We start from the raw sequence: 16298 nt of genomic DNA on the forward strand, positions 1-16298 counted from the left end.
AATGAATAACAGGACCCGATTCACAAAACAAAGACTAGTCTCTCGCCTTTGCAATCCAAAGGACTATTATGTAACAGTTTAAGCTGAATTTTAAATATTTTCCCTATAACAGTTTTGTTAGCCCCTTGCAGCATCATTTGGCTGGATATGAAAGGCACATTGACCTGAATATATACATAATGAGATACTTTCAGGAAAGTCTTTTTCCATGTCCAACCAGTGGAAGTTTCCTGACTCATATCTGTGCACCATCAATCTCCACAATACTATCAAAAGAGAAACTTTCAAAGAGCAGCGAGCTAGGCCTGAGAGGCACCTGACTCTGGCAAAGAGCACCAAGAGTTATTCTTGGGCAAGTCATTCCTGAGATAGACAAAGTCACTCACTATTTAATTCAATGTCCTTTAAATCTTTTTCAGCAGTTTAACGGGACACAACAAGGGCAAAGAGAGAAAACATAGCAGGATCTAAGTGTAAGATCATTCCCTGTTCCAACTCTGCAAAAGACTTTGGAACATTTATATTTTCAGAACACAAATATATTTGGAGAGTGTGTCACAGCAAGTGAGAAAATTCATCAAAATATTGTATAATTAAAACTTGCATAGATGGATTTTAAATTGATCAGCCATTAAAACTTATTGAGATTCAACCAGTAAGACATGAATTTTGAGAAGTTGTGATAGTTTGGCAGCACTGTATTACTGAGACTCAAATTAATGCACAGCTAAAGAATTATAAATGCCAATATAAATTTTTGATGCAACCATACACAGCAGTCCATTTCCTTATTTTTATAAAGTTGGTCAAGACCTCGTCTAGAGAGTAGCAGATTCCAGTCCACAAAGAATAAAGGAGAGAAGTTCCTGTGGCTTGATTCCTTAATCCCATTTGAAGGCCTGAGCTCTGACCTTGACCTTTTTTCTTACTCATTCAACTTTCTCTCAGGATGAACAGCTTACTTTAAGATCCCTGGCCCAATCTGGTGGACGTCGCGAGTAGCCCGCTTTCTCTGCGGCCTGTTGTCTATGAAAGGGATGTTGTAAAACCTGCTGTAGGAGGTGAACCTGGAAGCAATTAAAACGGGTAAATTTTTGTACAAGATGTTTTCCTCTAAATAAGAAAAATCTCTGCCACATCATACAAAGCACTGTCCTGGCTCTAGAAATTATTCCATTAATTGCTTACTATTACTAGTACTATCAGTTTTATAACCAATACTATTCATATTATAACTGATGGCATTCATAATCACATTAATACTATTAACAGTTATTGGCATTATATAGTACACTGTTGCTCAAAGTGTTCACACTTTGAATCCATACTACAACAAAAATTTTTTTAATAATATAAATGCRTCAAGAAAGAAATAACCAGTTTTACCTCTGAAAAATCATTCAAATTTGCTTTTCGTATTGCTGATTCTGCTATCCAATTCCTAAGCACATACCTAGGATTAACAGCTGAAAACAAAAGTTAAATCATGTTAAATTCAGTTACACAAGTTCAGTAAAAGCAAAAAGCAGCACACAAGTCACTGAAACCTGTGGGAAGGTTTAATTTGCAGTTCAAGAAAAAATGGCATAAGAAGTAAAAAGAATTAATCTATTCATTTTTATATGGATTTTTTAACTCACACAAGTACCAGTGCCAAAGTACCATTGCTTATGTTTAATATGAAAAATTAGAAGAATGGTATTGAAGATCACACTGATAGGAAAAGGATTTCCAGATATGAACTTCAGCAGACTTTTCAAAAGCAATTAGTTTACTAGGGCCTAGTTTCTTGCACATTTTCCCAAAGTCAGTAACTGATTATTCTATGAAGAGATTAGTGATACTGGAGGCGTTATCACCTGTGGCCTTGAAACCAAAAGTCTGTGATTTATGGCCATACACAAACTTCATCTGTTCCTCTCCTTCCTGTTCATGTTCCAATAGGTTTTGTATGAAATAAATATTATATAAAACACAAGGTTTGAACTAACATGAAATATTTATTTAAAAAAATCTATAGCTGTGTAAAATCTGTAAAAAAATCTGTAGTTATATAAAATATTCTTATAAATATGCCTAAAGCATATTTGAAAGAGGATATTGGAGAAAGCATAGCATTCATCAAAACCTAAGGCCTCAAAATCATCTGCTCACCATCCCAAATTTCGCTCTATTCAATTCCTCAAATCAATTTGTTATGATCTTAATTTATTTACAAATAATAAATGAGGTGGGGAAGGATCAAAAAAAGTATTTTAGATAAAGAGATTAAGTTTAATCTATTCCCACTTCCCACTTCACTCTATTCTTGTATCTCCTTATAGTGCTTCTTCGGCTTGCAAAAGTAATTTGTTTATCCTGGAGCTGACTACCAAGGCAATTGATGTCTTTGAGAAAAGCGATGACTTGCTCTTGCTAAGGTTTTGTGGACAGACAATCGCAGGACTTCATAAACCTTTGATGATCCCCTGGACAGAATGAGTGCTTAGCGCAGTGAACAGACTTCTCTGTAATACTCACTGCTTCTGAAAAGCACCATTTATCCACATAACAAACTAGAATTTACTGAAGTTATATAATCAGTGAACAAGCACTTGTGTAATTATTTTATGTATCACAATACAATTATATTCTTTATATTGAAAAACAAATTATAGCAGTTCTAAGCCACAGGATTTGACATACAGCAGCATTACACAATGGGTCTTTTTACTATTGAGAAAAGTAAATGACAAAAATCACTTTCTGCTGTAAGTACTGAACTCCAGCCACTAATGTTCCTGCCAGAACAAAGAAGGTGAAGCTCTTATAAAATAAGAATGTGGGCTGAAACCAAAAGCACCTCGTCTCAGGTGGCACTGTCACTTCTTAAACAAGCACAAAGCCAGACAAAGGGAATGCTCTCCCTGCATGATAAAAGTTGTCTAGGTAATCTAACGACTTTCTAGCACAATGCGTAGGTACTGGCTTCCCTAAGAATTAAGACTGAGATGCAATCAATCTAGATACAGACATTCTGCTTTTTAACATGACAGTGTCATTCTATATGTATCTATATATATTAAACAAAGGCCAACAACTCGCTGCTGGGAGCCCTGGCCATCTCTACATAGTCATACCAACATCTTTCCCTAACCACTAAAGAAATCTTGTCTTCCCTCTTGGCAAAATGATTTGCTCTGGACAAGTATTTGATTTAACTCAGTAGATAGATCTTCAGCAGTGAAGTATGATAATATAAAAAGAATACTGAAAAGCTGAATAAGTTAATATATGACTCATGGTTTTAATGTGAATTATCATTTTTTGTATGATTCATATTAGCAGGAGAATATTCGTCCCAGGAAAATATTCTTAACAATTGCAAACTGACAAGTTTCACAGTGGAGATAAAAATATCTGGAATTAAAACAATTGACATGAGAATTATAAAAGAATAAGATAAATAAGAAAAGAATAAAGAAATTTCGTAAAGAAAATTGTGCCCTTATGAGAGTTTTATGATTTATCCTACAAATTTTTTTAATAAAGAAATAAGATGATAGACTTGTATTGGGATTTGGATAAACTCCTAAGAATCTAAGTTTATGCAGTACAAGATAAAGCATTACTAGAACTAAAAACTGAAGGATGAGAGAAAAAGTAAAGATAACTGAATAAGTGACCAACTTCAGATGCTTCAATGTAACGTACTTTGGGACTTAAGATATTTACCACACTTCTCAATAATGTGGGAAAGGTGATGAATAATGAGAAGTTAATGGCAACATATTCAAGGTCAGTCAACAGTAAAGACAGCAAAGAAGAACTTAGTGGGACTTCACCTGCCCATATAAAAATCTACAGAGCCATGACAGTTTTGTATTTAACAAGAAAAGAGGTGACACAGTTGATCGAGTTGAGCCAGGCTTGTCCTGCAAGTTGTATTGACAAGAGACAGTTGTAGAAGCACATACTTAAAATAAAACAAACAGTAGCATATTAACATCAGTAGCCTATTGGGAATTCCTGCTAGCTCCACTTGAGGAACATGGAGCAATGACCAAATATATGGAGGGAAATTTAACTACACCATGAATCTCTGCACATTGAACTTTGGACTTCTACCAAAGCTGAGATCAGTAGCACAGCAGAAGCGTTTCCCTGGGAGCAAAACCTTTTCCTCGTCTTGCCCGTCTCCTATACCAGAGGATCCTCTGAGATGCATTTAGAAAAGCATGATGCTGTTTTGCAAAAGATCATCCCCAGACTGGGATCCTTTCCGATTTGGAATGAAAGCTCAAAATGTTATAATCTTCTCTAAAAGCAGATTCAAAAACATCATAGAAGAACAGAAGTCTGTTTGTATAGTTTTTAGCATGAAATTTTACCTGAGGAAAGCAGGGTGGCTGGAAACATTGAAAAAGCAGTTAAGTGCCTCAGAGTGCCACAGCTGAGACTTCCTAACCCTACCAAAATATAAATAACAAAAACAAACCTTACTGCATTCTTCTTGTTGGCTGCTTTCATATTAACTTTCTAAAGATGCATGTAAAACTGTAAGAAGTGTTCTTAAAAATGGATGGAGCCTTAGAAAATGAGGATGCAAACATGAAGGTGCATGAAGGTGATAATTTGTGCCCTGTGTAGTCTTTACTATCTTACTACTGTAACTCAGTGCAAACTCCTTCCATCTTTCTCCTAAATCAAAGCTTTTGAAGAGAGTGGCGAATCAATATCTAACAAAAGAGTACAGCCATTTCCATTAGAGATGTAAATAAAACGCCCTGCAGAGCAGCATAACAGTGAACCTTATAATACCTCTGGTGCAGAATTAGATCAGATCCTGCATTTGCTTCATTCCCTTTTGTCCAGAGATTTTCAATTGTTCATTGTCATTTACAGGCGAACTTTTCACAAGTTTACTACAGTTTATTGCACAGCCACAAAAAAAATCTCTGAACAATTTTCAGAATTTCAGATCCACTGTTTTTGTTGCGATACACAGCTAAATCCAGTACCTCTACCATTCTGTACTTAGAATAACCAGCAGAATTAAAGTAAATAGGGTATTTGATCACTCAGAACCACACCTTCCTTTCATGAGTAAGGCCCAGTTCTGCAGGTGCAGAAAAAAACAGGGTGGTACCCATCAGAAACCTGAATTCTTTCTAAGATGTAGAAAGGATCTGGACATACTTGAACACTCCAACAAATCCTAGTCCAGTGTGCCAGGATCAGGAGCCTAATGGGATCTTTCTGTGAACTGTCACATTTCCAGATGGCTCAGGGAAGGAGGTGGAGATTTGAAGAAAAGATGTTCCTTGCACTCAGGAGAAGCAGATAAAGCAGAAGAGGAAGGGCATCTCTCAAGAAAAGTCAAATCCTAGGGGCCTTTTAAGGGAGCTGCATACTTTGTAATGAAGAGTTACAGCTTGGATAGCAGCCAGAGCATATCCAACGTTTCAAGACACCGAGGTGAAGTTCAGCTTGAGAAATCAGAAGATACACACAACCAGGTGCCCATAAGTCAATAATTCTTAAGTTCTTAAAGGGAATCAAAAGGAAAAAAAATAAATGAAGTCCACAAGCACCAAAGCATGCATCAGACCAAAGGCCCAGCAACTCCTGACATGGAAATTGCAAAAAAGGGGAAAGAAAAAGTAAGAGAAAAAAGAAAAAGAAAAATGTAAGCAAAAATAAAGAAAATAATAAACAAAAGATAGCAGATAAACAAATAGGAAAATGAGAGCTGATACAGAGTAGAACATAACCGGGCCGCTGAGTGAGATCGCTCCAATCTCTATAGCTCACTTGGTGTGACGTAGCTCAGAGCACCCTTTATGGATACTGATAGGAAAAACCCTCTGGTCTTCACGACCTGTGATTTCAGCCACCGCAAACATGAACCAACATGTGCTCTGTCATTCAAAAACAGCAAAATCAAGAGAAGGGCAACTTGGACTAGTGGCCGTGGTGCGTTTCCATTATCTCACGCTCTTAGGCATCAGTCAACTGATATGCCTATGACTGTATTCACAGCAGAAAGGGATAAGGGCCGGATATTTTTAAAGGGAAAAAAATAGTCTTGATATTTAGGAATAAAATCCAGATCAAGTAAGCATCCTAAATGTCTAGACTTCAAACCCAGATATTGACGCTTCTCATTTCAGCTTAGTTTCACTGGGACTGTTCAGAGAAGTAGACGAAAGCAACCACTTCAAAAGTGAACACCATTTTTCTGTTTTTAAGAAACAAGCAGCAAAATGCTTAATGCTGCATAGCAGAAAGAAGTGCAGTTTATTATAACACAGAAGAGTAAGTTGTACTTCACAATTTTTGGATCACTGTGCAGAGTGTTTGGCTTTAAATAGATACTGAAATTTGGAACAATACCTCTTACCCTTCAAATGACTAAAATAATAACATGCACTTATGAATATGTTCTATCTAAAGTGAAATGGCACTGCAAAGATATGAGGGTTTTTTTTTTACATGTACATGAATCTCATATCTTCAAGTTAGTTACTTCTGCAAGTTACCTATATTTCTTCATAAATGCAGACAATGAAATTAAGGTTTTTTTCTGCTTTTTAAGAAGGGAAAAGGGTGGTTCACTAAGGAGGAAGAGAGCCTTACTGTAGCCAAGGAACTTCATGATCATTTGACTTATGTAGGAAGTATATATGTATATACAGGCCTAGCCAGATGCACATGGCTAGATCCTAATCAGAACAACATTGGGTGAAACTGGAGATAGCTATAGGGAATTTATAGTATTACAAGATTTGCAGCAGTGTAATGAGACTAGCGTTTCTCCTCTTCAGAAAAACAGTACATTTCAGTGCTTCTCAAAAGGAAAAATAACTAACTCTAAAGAAACCTATGTAAAATAGCTAGTTGCCATCACCAAGCATATGAATTTATTTGGATTGTTATGGGATTTAGCTTGGAGAAGCAAAAGACTCCCACAAAACACAATTATTCAGTTATTCTCCACACCACAGAGAAAACAAGAACTGAATCTTGCACAGTTCCCTGGAAATCAAGCAACTCAGAGAGAGGGAGAAAAAAAAAAGGCAAAAAAAAAAAAAAAAAATCCCTCAGAATAAAAAAAAAAAAAGGTGTGGGGGGGAACCCCCCCCAATTTTTCTTGTATCACCAACAACCAAGTTTGCTAGTCCATCTGATGAAGAACCGAGTCTGTCCTCAGACCACTAACTTGTCACAGCCACAATAATTTATTTAAATGAATACTTGGTGCCTGGACTGTGAGTTTTTGGGAATACATTTTTTATCAAAACATTTCAGATTTTCTGAAAAGTTCTAAATGCTTAACTTGTTTTACTAACTTGCCATTCTTTTTCTTCTCTTTGTGTCAGAATCACCTTTGTTACTATACAAGAAAAACAAATCAAAAAAAGAAAAAAGGTAAATGTCAATGTTGTTCATTTTATTTTTCTTACTCATGCCACATTTTCCACTTTTTCCCTTTCACTACAATAACCGTCTACTGTAAACAGAAGGCAAGCAAGCAATTTCACTGTTTGAACTACAAGAACTAAACAAACATTAACTGGATTTTTTCTTTCATGTTTCTGCTAATCCTTCTTCAAGACATCAGCCATGAAATATTCAGTTTCCATCTTTCCAGAACTGGAATAGACATACTTCCTCTGGGTTTCCTCAGAAAAATTGTGCATCCAGGATACAATAGCTGATTGCAACTACCYGTAACGAATATATTCTCAAGAGGTTTTGTTTCACACTGTAGGTCTAACTTCTTGTGCCCCACTCTAAGTTGCAAGTGCAAATATATAGTTATGCATCAAGAAAAGTGACACTCATGCTTCCAGTGGGTTTTATAAATTCCAAATCTACAACACAGCTATGATATATAACATAGCTATATATATATATATATATATATATATATATATAAAATCTCAATCTCTCAATCTCTCTCTCTTTCCCTATATATGTATCCATAAATTTATAGTACGGCTATAACACTAAATATGAATAAAATTTGCTGTGCAAGAATTTTGGAGCATGCTCAGTTTATCCAACTTGGCCTTTTTGTTTAAATCTGAAATTGATTTAGCTAATGAGTGTTATGCTTATTTATTTTTTTAAATATTCTATTAAAATCATTAAGTGTTCTGCTGTTGTGTTCAGGGGAGGCAGGTGTAAATCTTTAAGAATGATTATACTTGAAAAATGTTGCACACTTTCTTCTAAGTTTTACTTCTGGCATTGATTTCCTCCCTGAGAATTGTATTACCAGTCTACAGTTCCCAAGTACCTAATACATATTTCTTTTCACTATTATTAGCCATGCATAGCATACATGACTAGGAGAAATGAAAGTATTCTTTATTGATTTATGACAAAATAATTGGTAGGAAGTTCTAACATAAAAGTCACTAGCTGCACAACACCAGTGGCTTCCAAATACAATCTGTGCCTTCACAACTGTTCAACGTCCACTCCCTGCCATTCCAAGGCAATACTATTATATATGCAAAACAGATTTGAAAAAAATCAGTATTAACAGCAATGAAACACTATCCATTCCTATGTATTTTCACAGCCTGACTTTTGGATTTCTGGAATGAATCCGAAGGACTGATATTTTAACAAAAACTATTAACTGAAGAAATCCGATTGAATGATCGCTGAAGGACAATAAATACGGACCACTCCTCCCATGTCATTTTTATATACCTGTGTGTCGAAACAGAACTACAATACAATCAGACAATATATTACAATTATGCAATTATTATGGAAGCTAGCAGAATCTAGAACCACACAGACAAAAAGACTTATCAAAGCATATTTGAAGCCAGGTTACTGGACCCACAAAAGATTATGAAAAATCTGATCCAAGTCACTGTAGATTGAATTTGCCTCCTACCTGCCTGCTGTTACTTTTAAACCTGGAACTGCATCAGACTTACCGATTTAACCTCAAGAGGTACATAGCAACCCATCCTGAAAATAACTTGTGTTTAGCCAGATCCTGCAGAGCCCAGAACTCCTAAAGAGAAAGAAACAGCTAATGGCAGGTAAACAGAATGTTATCCTCATTAAGCAAAAAACAAAATGAACAAATGAATGAAGAGAGGATGGGGGGAACAATACGATGACCTCAACAAATTTTCTCCCTCAAAACTCTACTAGTATCTCTTCCTCTATATTCAAATTATTTCTTTTTGCTAGTGTGATGCCTCCATATTAATCCATGACTGTTATGGTGAATCCTACCTAAATACCTCCAAGACTTCACTCCTGTTTTTCTTTAGTTTATCCACTGACCCATTTTTTAGGTGCTACTCTCTTCTGAGTTTAGTACATGGATCGGATCTATTTGTAAAGATTGTTTTTTGTTTTTTTTTTTTCCAAAATTGGGGGGTAAGGGGAAGATATTGATAAAGAAAGACAGGGTGTGGAGAAAGAGGGTAACTTAAAGTCTACAGGCATAGGAGAAGACTGTGGAGATTAATAGAGACAGGAGGAGGGGAGGAAGGGAAAAGAGTCAAAACTTGGAAAAGGAAAACAGAGTAACCAGAACTTGGGGTTACCACCTCCGGTGCTGGACAACAACCACAAACGAGGCTTCCCTGGCAGGCTACACTGCATTAATAACTGTGTTATATTGTTTGGTTGAAATAAAGTAGCCAAAGCTTACAGACCAAAAAAATGAACTTCACAGAAAGAACAGATTGGAAAGAAATGAACATAGATAAAAGGAGATAAACAGCAGACATACAAAAAAAAGGCGGGGGAGGGGAAGTGAAGCAAGGGAAACTAAAAGCATGAATGAAACTAAGGTTCAATCACATCTCTGTGTGTTTTTTAAAGGAATGGGAGTTGAAAAATATAATGAAAAACACATTTGAGTATAAAAATGAGTTAAAATTAAAGAAGTGACTAAGAGCTGAAGGTCCAGCATGTGAACAGCAGGTGAATGTGGACATCAAGCATTTCTTCCAAGGTGTGCAGCGTTAGGCTGCTTTAGCAGGAACACCAGAAGGTTTCCAGTCACTACTAGAATGTAAGGATTCCCGCAGTGCTTCTGAAGGCTTCTTGCATTCTTAGATCAATTCTGATCCGCATTGAAAGAAAAATATTTCAGTGATCTACAAACCAGCAAGTGAACCTAATTTGCCACCGACAAAGTGTTAGTGCATGAGTGAACAACAGGAGAACTTTTATATAAAAAATTTCTTTAAAAAAATAAATCTTTTTTTTACCTGCAAAAAATTGTACCTGCTTTACCACATCAGTTCTGGGACTCAGAACTTGTGGGCTAAATTACTTAATTGTCTGAAGAAAACAAACAAACAAAAAAAACCCCAACCACTTCCAGTTAAGGCTGCAGACCACCCTCAGAGTGGTAGCAAGGTCACAATTACACCATGATCTATAAATCAGATTCAAAGACATACAGAAATAAGTCAGAAGTTAGGGAAAAGCAAGAAAGCTTCCCAGTCTGCGCCTTCAAAGAGGGGGACATGCAATTGCCATGAATGTCACTACCGCAGGAGTCTGGGAGTGACTCCGCAGCGCATGAGGGAGGCTTCCATTCTTCCTGGCACATGCAGGTTGCTAAGAAATGGAAAAATTCCTCTTATTCTATGACAAAAATACCCTCTCTTACAAACACACCCATCTGCTCTCCATACAAATGATTAATTCCACAGCTACAGTTCTTTGCATTTTTGTTGCTTACCACTAGAAAATCTCAATTTGTTAACCATTAGTGGCTTAAGGCTCACACAAAAAGTCAGATAAAACCCCTTATTTAACAGAAGAAAGGACTGAAAAGCAGAGAATTTGGTCAAGATCACTTAATTATCTGGGACATAATTAGAAAAAGAAACAATAACTTCTCACTTTCACTCTATGCTTTATGCACCAGGTCATTCTGCTCCCTAAAAAACCTCACCTGCTCTCTTGGCTTAAATTAGATTCAAAGACAAACAGAAATAAGCCAGAAGTTAGAGAAAGGCAACAAAGTTTCCCAAAGTGACTAATACTTGCCACATGGAAAAGGTACTGTCTAAAGAAAGAAAATCTTTTTGGCTCCTGTGAAAAGGTCTCCATTTTTCCTTTCCAGATCTGGTACTTACAAACTTCCTTTTCAGAATTTCCATTCTACATTTTTATGTGATTATTACTTGGTAAGCATCTTACTCCAGTTCAAAACATTCCAGTCATATTTCCATTTCTGAAGGCTGCACCATATGCAGGCTATGAAGTTCATCTCTTTCCACTGCTGGAAAGCTTAAATCTCTTTTATTTTAATAATTGGCCCTGAAGAATAAGTTTGGTGGGAGTTAGTAGCAAGATGGGATGGAACAGTAAACGAAGCAGAACCTATGCTATGCATTCCTAGGCTTTAGGCTACATTTAGGACCAATCTTGTGCTCAGGGAAGGGCAGAGGCCAGGACAGGCTGAGATTCTAGCAAGAGTTTATGAGGTGGGATCTCACTTATCATTAGATACTGAGACAAGCTGATGGGCTTGAGAACAGAGGTTTAAGACAACCTGTAAACCCACTTTAGGTAAATTTGGTGGGTCCAAGATTGAAATTGCTCTCATAAGCATTGTCCAGCTTTGCTTGTGTCTTCTGAAATAATATCAGAAAGAATTCTTAAACAAACCAAAAGCTGCAGGGAAGAAAGCTCTTACTAATATTTCAGTTGTAAAAATATTGTGTACACTCAGATGACAATTCAGGCTGGAGAAAGATCTTTAACTACAAACAAGTTTCTAAGGGTGTCCAGGAGACCCATGTTAAACGTGAAGACATTCCTATGTGTGCATGAATGTTTATGACTACTCATATTGCACCTATACCAGAGGCTGAAAAGTTGACTTCAGCAGTCTTGGTTAACATATCCTTCATTATCAGACACAGACTTAACAGAGGATGATAGCAAGATACAGGTCCCTTAGTCTCCCTGTCCCTTAATAATGCTACAATTGCACACGTTTCACAGGCAAGTCACAGCTTCAGGTGTCCTCCATTATATCAGGGGTCCTTCATTATATCAGCATTATGTCCAACCTGATTTGATATTGAGTATTCCTAAAATGGGATGTGTGTATTAATCAATACCTCAGGAATATGGAGTTCCTTTAACTGGTCTTCAGCAATTTCACTGAGCTGTCGAAATGTCATTGTAAAATCAGCCTTCGTATCTTCCATGAGCTGGTGAAATTAACATACTTTATCAGTGTTTTTAACGTATTAGATATCAGTTCAGATGTTGGCCAACAAAATTAGCAAAGCAAACTCACTTTTAGGAGAAAAGCAATCTAATAGTTATCATCCTCATTCTCCCCAAGAAGACCCAGTTTTCTTTTGAATAGTTCTGCAAAACTGAAAATAGTAACAATAGTAAGTAAATTGTCACCTAACATATTTTACAATATTACGACTACAAATTTTAAGTTCTAGAACAACATACCAGATGTAGTAGTGTTTACCATATTCCTCCAGAATCTGTGAAGCTCTGTAAAAACAAAAGAAATGTCAAATTCTACAGAATTACAATACTACTGTGCTGCGTACAGCAACCCTGCTGTACACAAAAGGAGAAAAACGACTTCTGTTTGATATCTAACAACTTCCATATTCTGAACCAACTGGGATTTGTAGTGAAAAGAAGACTGAGGGGAAACATTTTAGCAGACTTCAAATACATAAACAGGTGCTGCAAAAAAGAAAGAATCACAATCTGTCTTTAGTTTTCACAGTGAGTAAGAAGTCATGAGTTTTAACTGCACAAACAAGATTCATGTTAGGAATCTTTGCAGTAGGATATTAAAATACTTCCTCATTACTTAAGAAGGTTGTATGAAGGCATAAGTAGGCATCTTTAACAACAACCTAAACAAACTTGTAACAGGAAACTACAGGTAAAGGTCCTACCTTAGGGAAAGGAGAATGGCCTAGACAACATCTTGAATTGCTTTCCAGTCATATTTTGCTATGATTTATGACTAATGGAAAAAAAGTCCTCCCCTCCCTCTACCTTATTCTGGCCAATAATTAATCCAGAATCAATTTCCATTTAGAAATTATATTTTAAAAGCTAACCCTTCTCTTTCCTAAGCAGATGGTGATTAGAGTCTCTCCGATCTCACTAGTTCTTTTAAGTGTTAAGATATTTTAAGGATTACTTACAGCTGCTTTTGCCTGGGATCCAATAAAGGTTTTAGAGCTTGTAACAGCTTGTTCAGATTAAACAGCCCAATATTTGCCTGGTTTCCTATTTTATACCTCCTTTCATCATCAGATGTGTTTGGAACAAAATCTGTTTCAAACAAAAAAATTACTTTTCTACAATGGAGTAATTAGAATAAATAACCAATGTTAAAATAGCGATGTTCATTCATTTTTATGTTTAAACAGCAAACTAATAAAAGTCCTGAAGGTACTAAATATTTAAACTCAGAACACAAGCATATTTATTTAGACTAGATTAACTCAATATTTGCAAATCTAAGGAATACATCCTTCGTGAGCAAGTTTCCAGATGTCRCAAGTGGCATCTTCCTACTTGAAGACACAAAATTAATTCAGATGTTTAAACAGAAACAGACAATTTTTACACTAAAAGCCATGCTTTATTCAGTGTTGTTTACTACATATAACAGACTAAACAAATAATCATATGTTCAGATTCAGGATTTATGTACATCTTTGGAAAAGTAATGCATTTAAAAAAAATAGGCCACCTGAACAAGATTTGTTTAGTTGTATAACCAAGCTTTATATATTCACTTCTGAAAAATCAGGGGTAAGATATTCTACTATGCAAATCCACATTTGGGAGATAATAAATGCCTAATATGCTTACATTCTACTTCTGGATACTCTACAGCACCAACCTCAGAATGGATGCAGCATGAACCTCTTACCCAGATCAGATGCAGCTAAGCTGATCAATGCATATAGCATTGCCTGAATTTTCTGAGGATTTTAATACCAGATGGAGCATTAAGGCAGATATACCTGTCAGATCTGGTGATCAGTTCAAATCTAAGCCATTTCTTCTGGTTCTGGTTTCAGGGAAAGGTCTAAAACTAGGAAAGCTCAATTTTAAGGACTCAGTTTGGACTTCTTCAATATGATATAAATTGTATAACATCTATTCTCATGAGACTTGCTTAATTTGAGGCTGCAGTCTCATGAAAACAGTTAGTGAGATAAACACTGCTGGTTCTGAACCTTACTCAGATGCAGCCTCCAAACAACAATCCAATAACATGCACTTATGTACATACTGGACCTACAATCAATCAATCCCAGATGAACTGAGTTCATACTTTCAAAGAAAGATTTCTCTTCCTGCTGTATATAACTAGCTGCTGTGACTGTAAAGATGGAGCATGATGTATTCTAAGTCATATACAACTTCTGCTTTTGGTTGCTTAAAGCCATATGCAATTTTCAGTGTTCTAGGTCTCTGTTGTAGCATCTGTTCAATTGATGAAGTTCAATAGGAAAGATTATTCACAGAATTGGCTTTAATAGCAACATTTCATCTTTGAATTTTTTAGAACGTGAAACGGAACCTGTATAGTGTATCATAAAACTGGCCTCTGATCTAGAATGTAACTATTCTTTCCTAAAACACTACAGACAATAGACATACTCAGGATTTTTCTGATAATAATTCAAACAGTTTTCATGCACAGAGAAATTACATAAACTAATATATGGAATCTATTTTAAGTCAAAAAATCCATTTAAAAACATGCACTGTACTCACTTGGATCATAGGAGTCCATAAATCCAAATGGACCATAATCTATTGTTATGGATAATAAACTGAAGTTTTCTGTATTGCATATACCTAGAATTAAACAACAACAAAGAAAAACACAAGTAAAAATTCCACCTGAATTCTGTAGCCTAGAAAATTAGCTGTGAAATCAATCCAATGAACCTAGAAAACCTTGGAGCAGTTACCTTTCAGAGATCAGATTCTGGAAAATAATCTTGTGTCTTTTTTCCTTGATCTGGCAGGCATTTTAAGCATGAAAACTAGAAACCGTTTTCTCAATTATCTTGCTTCTGGTTTCTACATCTAGGTGGCACTGTTTCCTTTTCCTTTCAGTGCCACATGGTATTGAAAGAGTATCTTGCACAACTGATCAGTTTTTTTCTTTGCAAATTGACTGTGTGCTGTCTTAGGAACACAGTGCTATTTTATTTTTCATAATATAAATCTGGAATAAAGGTGAACAGCACTCTATCCTATACACTATAAAAGGTCAGGTTCTTATGCAGATGCATCAAATTCAGAGTAATGAAACTTTTAGACGACATCAATACACAGTCTATGTACATCAGACAATCACAGCAATTCTGAGGAGCCCACATTGTTCTCTTCCTTGCTTCTGTCAAATACAGTCATACTTTGAAAAATCAGAAAGCTCTCTTAACTGTTAATGACGAACTTGTATAATATTAATGGATAACAGATACTGCTATAGACAAAGATATCAGAAAGACTGAAGAGAATTAAACGTGACAGTACAAAATCCACCTTTAAGTACACAACTATAAAGAGACACTCCTGTAAAGCCAATACCACAATAGTATCTACTGCAGCTTACCATGTGCAAAACCCAGACACCCACAGTGCAATCAGATTTGCAGTCTCTAATACAACTGTAGAGAAAAATTCCTAAAATCAAATACATGTTTTACTTCAAGTCCTCTCAATCAAAAATACAGAATACAATAAACAACATAAAAATTTGATTAACTTTAGAAATATTCCATACATTCTATTTTTAAACCTATATCTATGTCTGTCAGGACTTTTTATTCACATTCTTAAAAGATCTGATTTGCAAATTAACCTCGTCCACCAAAGGCTACAGCTATATAAACACACACAGATGCACTAAGAGAAATTAACAATTCTTAAATGGAATGAAGACAATATATATACTATATTAATATAAGGAAGAGCATAATTCATCACTCCATGACTACTGTTCACTTAATATCTGAGTAGGAGGAAAAAAAAACAAACAAAAAAACCCCCTGAAAATGGAAGACTACCAATAAATGTTTACATAATGAAAAACTGTGAAAAAAAAATATTAATATTGGATTTTCAGAGAGAAACTAATAGTTTTTTTTTTACAGAAGAATATTTACAAACTTGTGCTAATAAAAACTTATAGCTTATTTCAAATTTTAAGACTTTTTAAAATTGCAGACTTTGAAAAGCTTTTTTTTTTTTTTTTTTTTTTTTAATCCAGATATTTAAACTATAGAAGA

At 35.6% G+C, this 16298-nt stretch overlaps 1 protein-coding gene across 1 annotated transcript in view; it reads right to left on the reverse strand.

The window, feature by feature from the left end:
• Positions 1 to 388: 388 nt before the first annotated feature.
• Positions 389 to 16298, reverse strand: part of LOC112966067 (UPF0061 protein ETA_18310-like) — a 27800-nt gene continuing 11890 nt past the window's right edge. The window contains 11 exon segments of the mRNA XM_026065746.1: positions 389 to 1067; positions 1387 to 1466; positions 7332 to 7375; positions 8943 to 9022; positions 12111 to 12203; positions 12293 to 12374; positions 12463 to 12507; positions 13182 to 13311; positions 14773 to 14856; positions 15623 to 15636; positions 15638 to 15693. Coding sequence (XP_025921531.1) covers positions 945 to 1067; positions 1387 to 1466; positions 7332 to 7375; positions 8943 to 9022; positions 12111 to 12203; positions 12293 to 12374; positions 12463 to 12507; positions 13182 to 13311; positions 14773 to 14856; positions 15623 to 15636; positions 15638 to 15693 — 831 coding nt within the window. The 3' untranslated portion in view covers positions 389 to 944.

This window comes from Apteryx rowi, unplaced genomic scaffold (genome assembly GCF_003343035.1).
Source record: "Apteryx rowi isolate R43461 unplaced genomic scaffold, aptRow1 scaffold_231, whole genome shotgun sequence".
Lineage (NCBI taxonomy): Eukaryota > Metazoa > Chordata > Aves > Apterygiformes > Apterygidae > Apteryx > Apteryx rowi.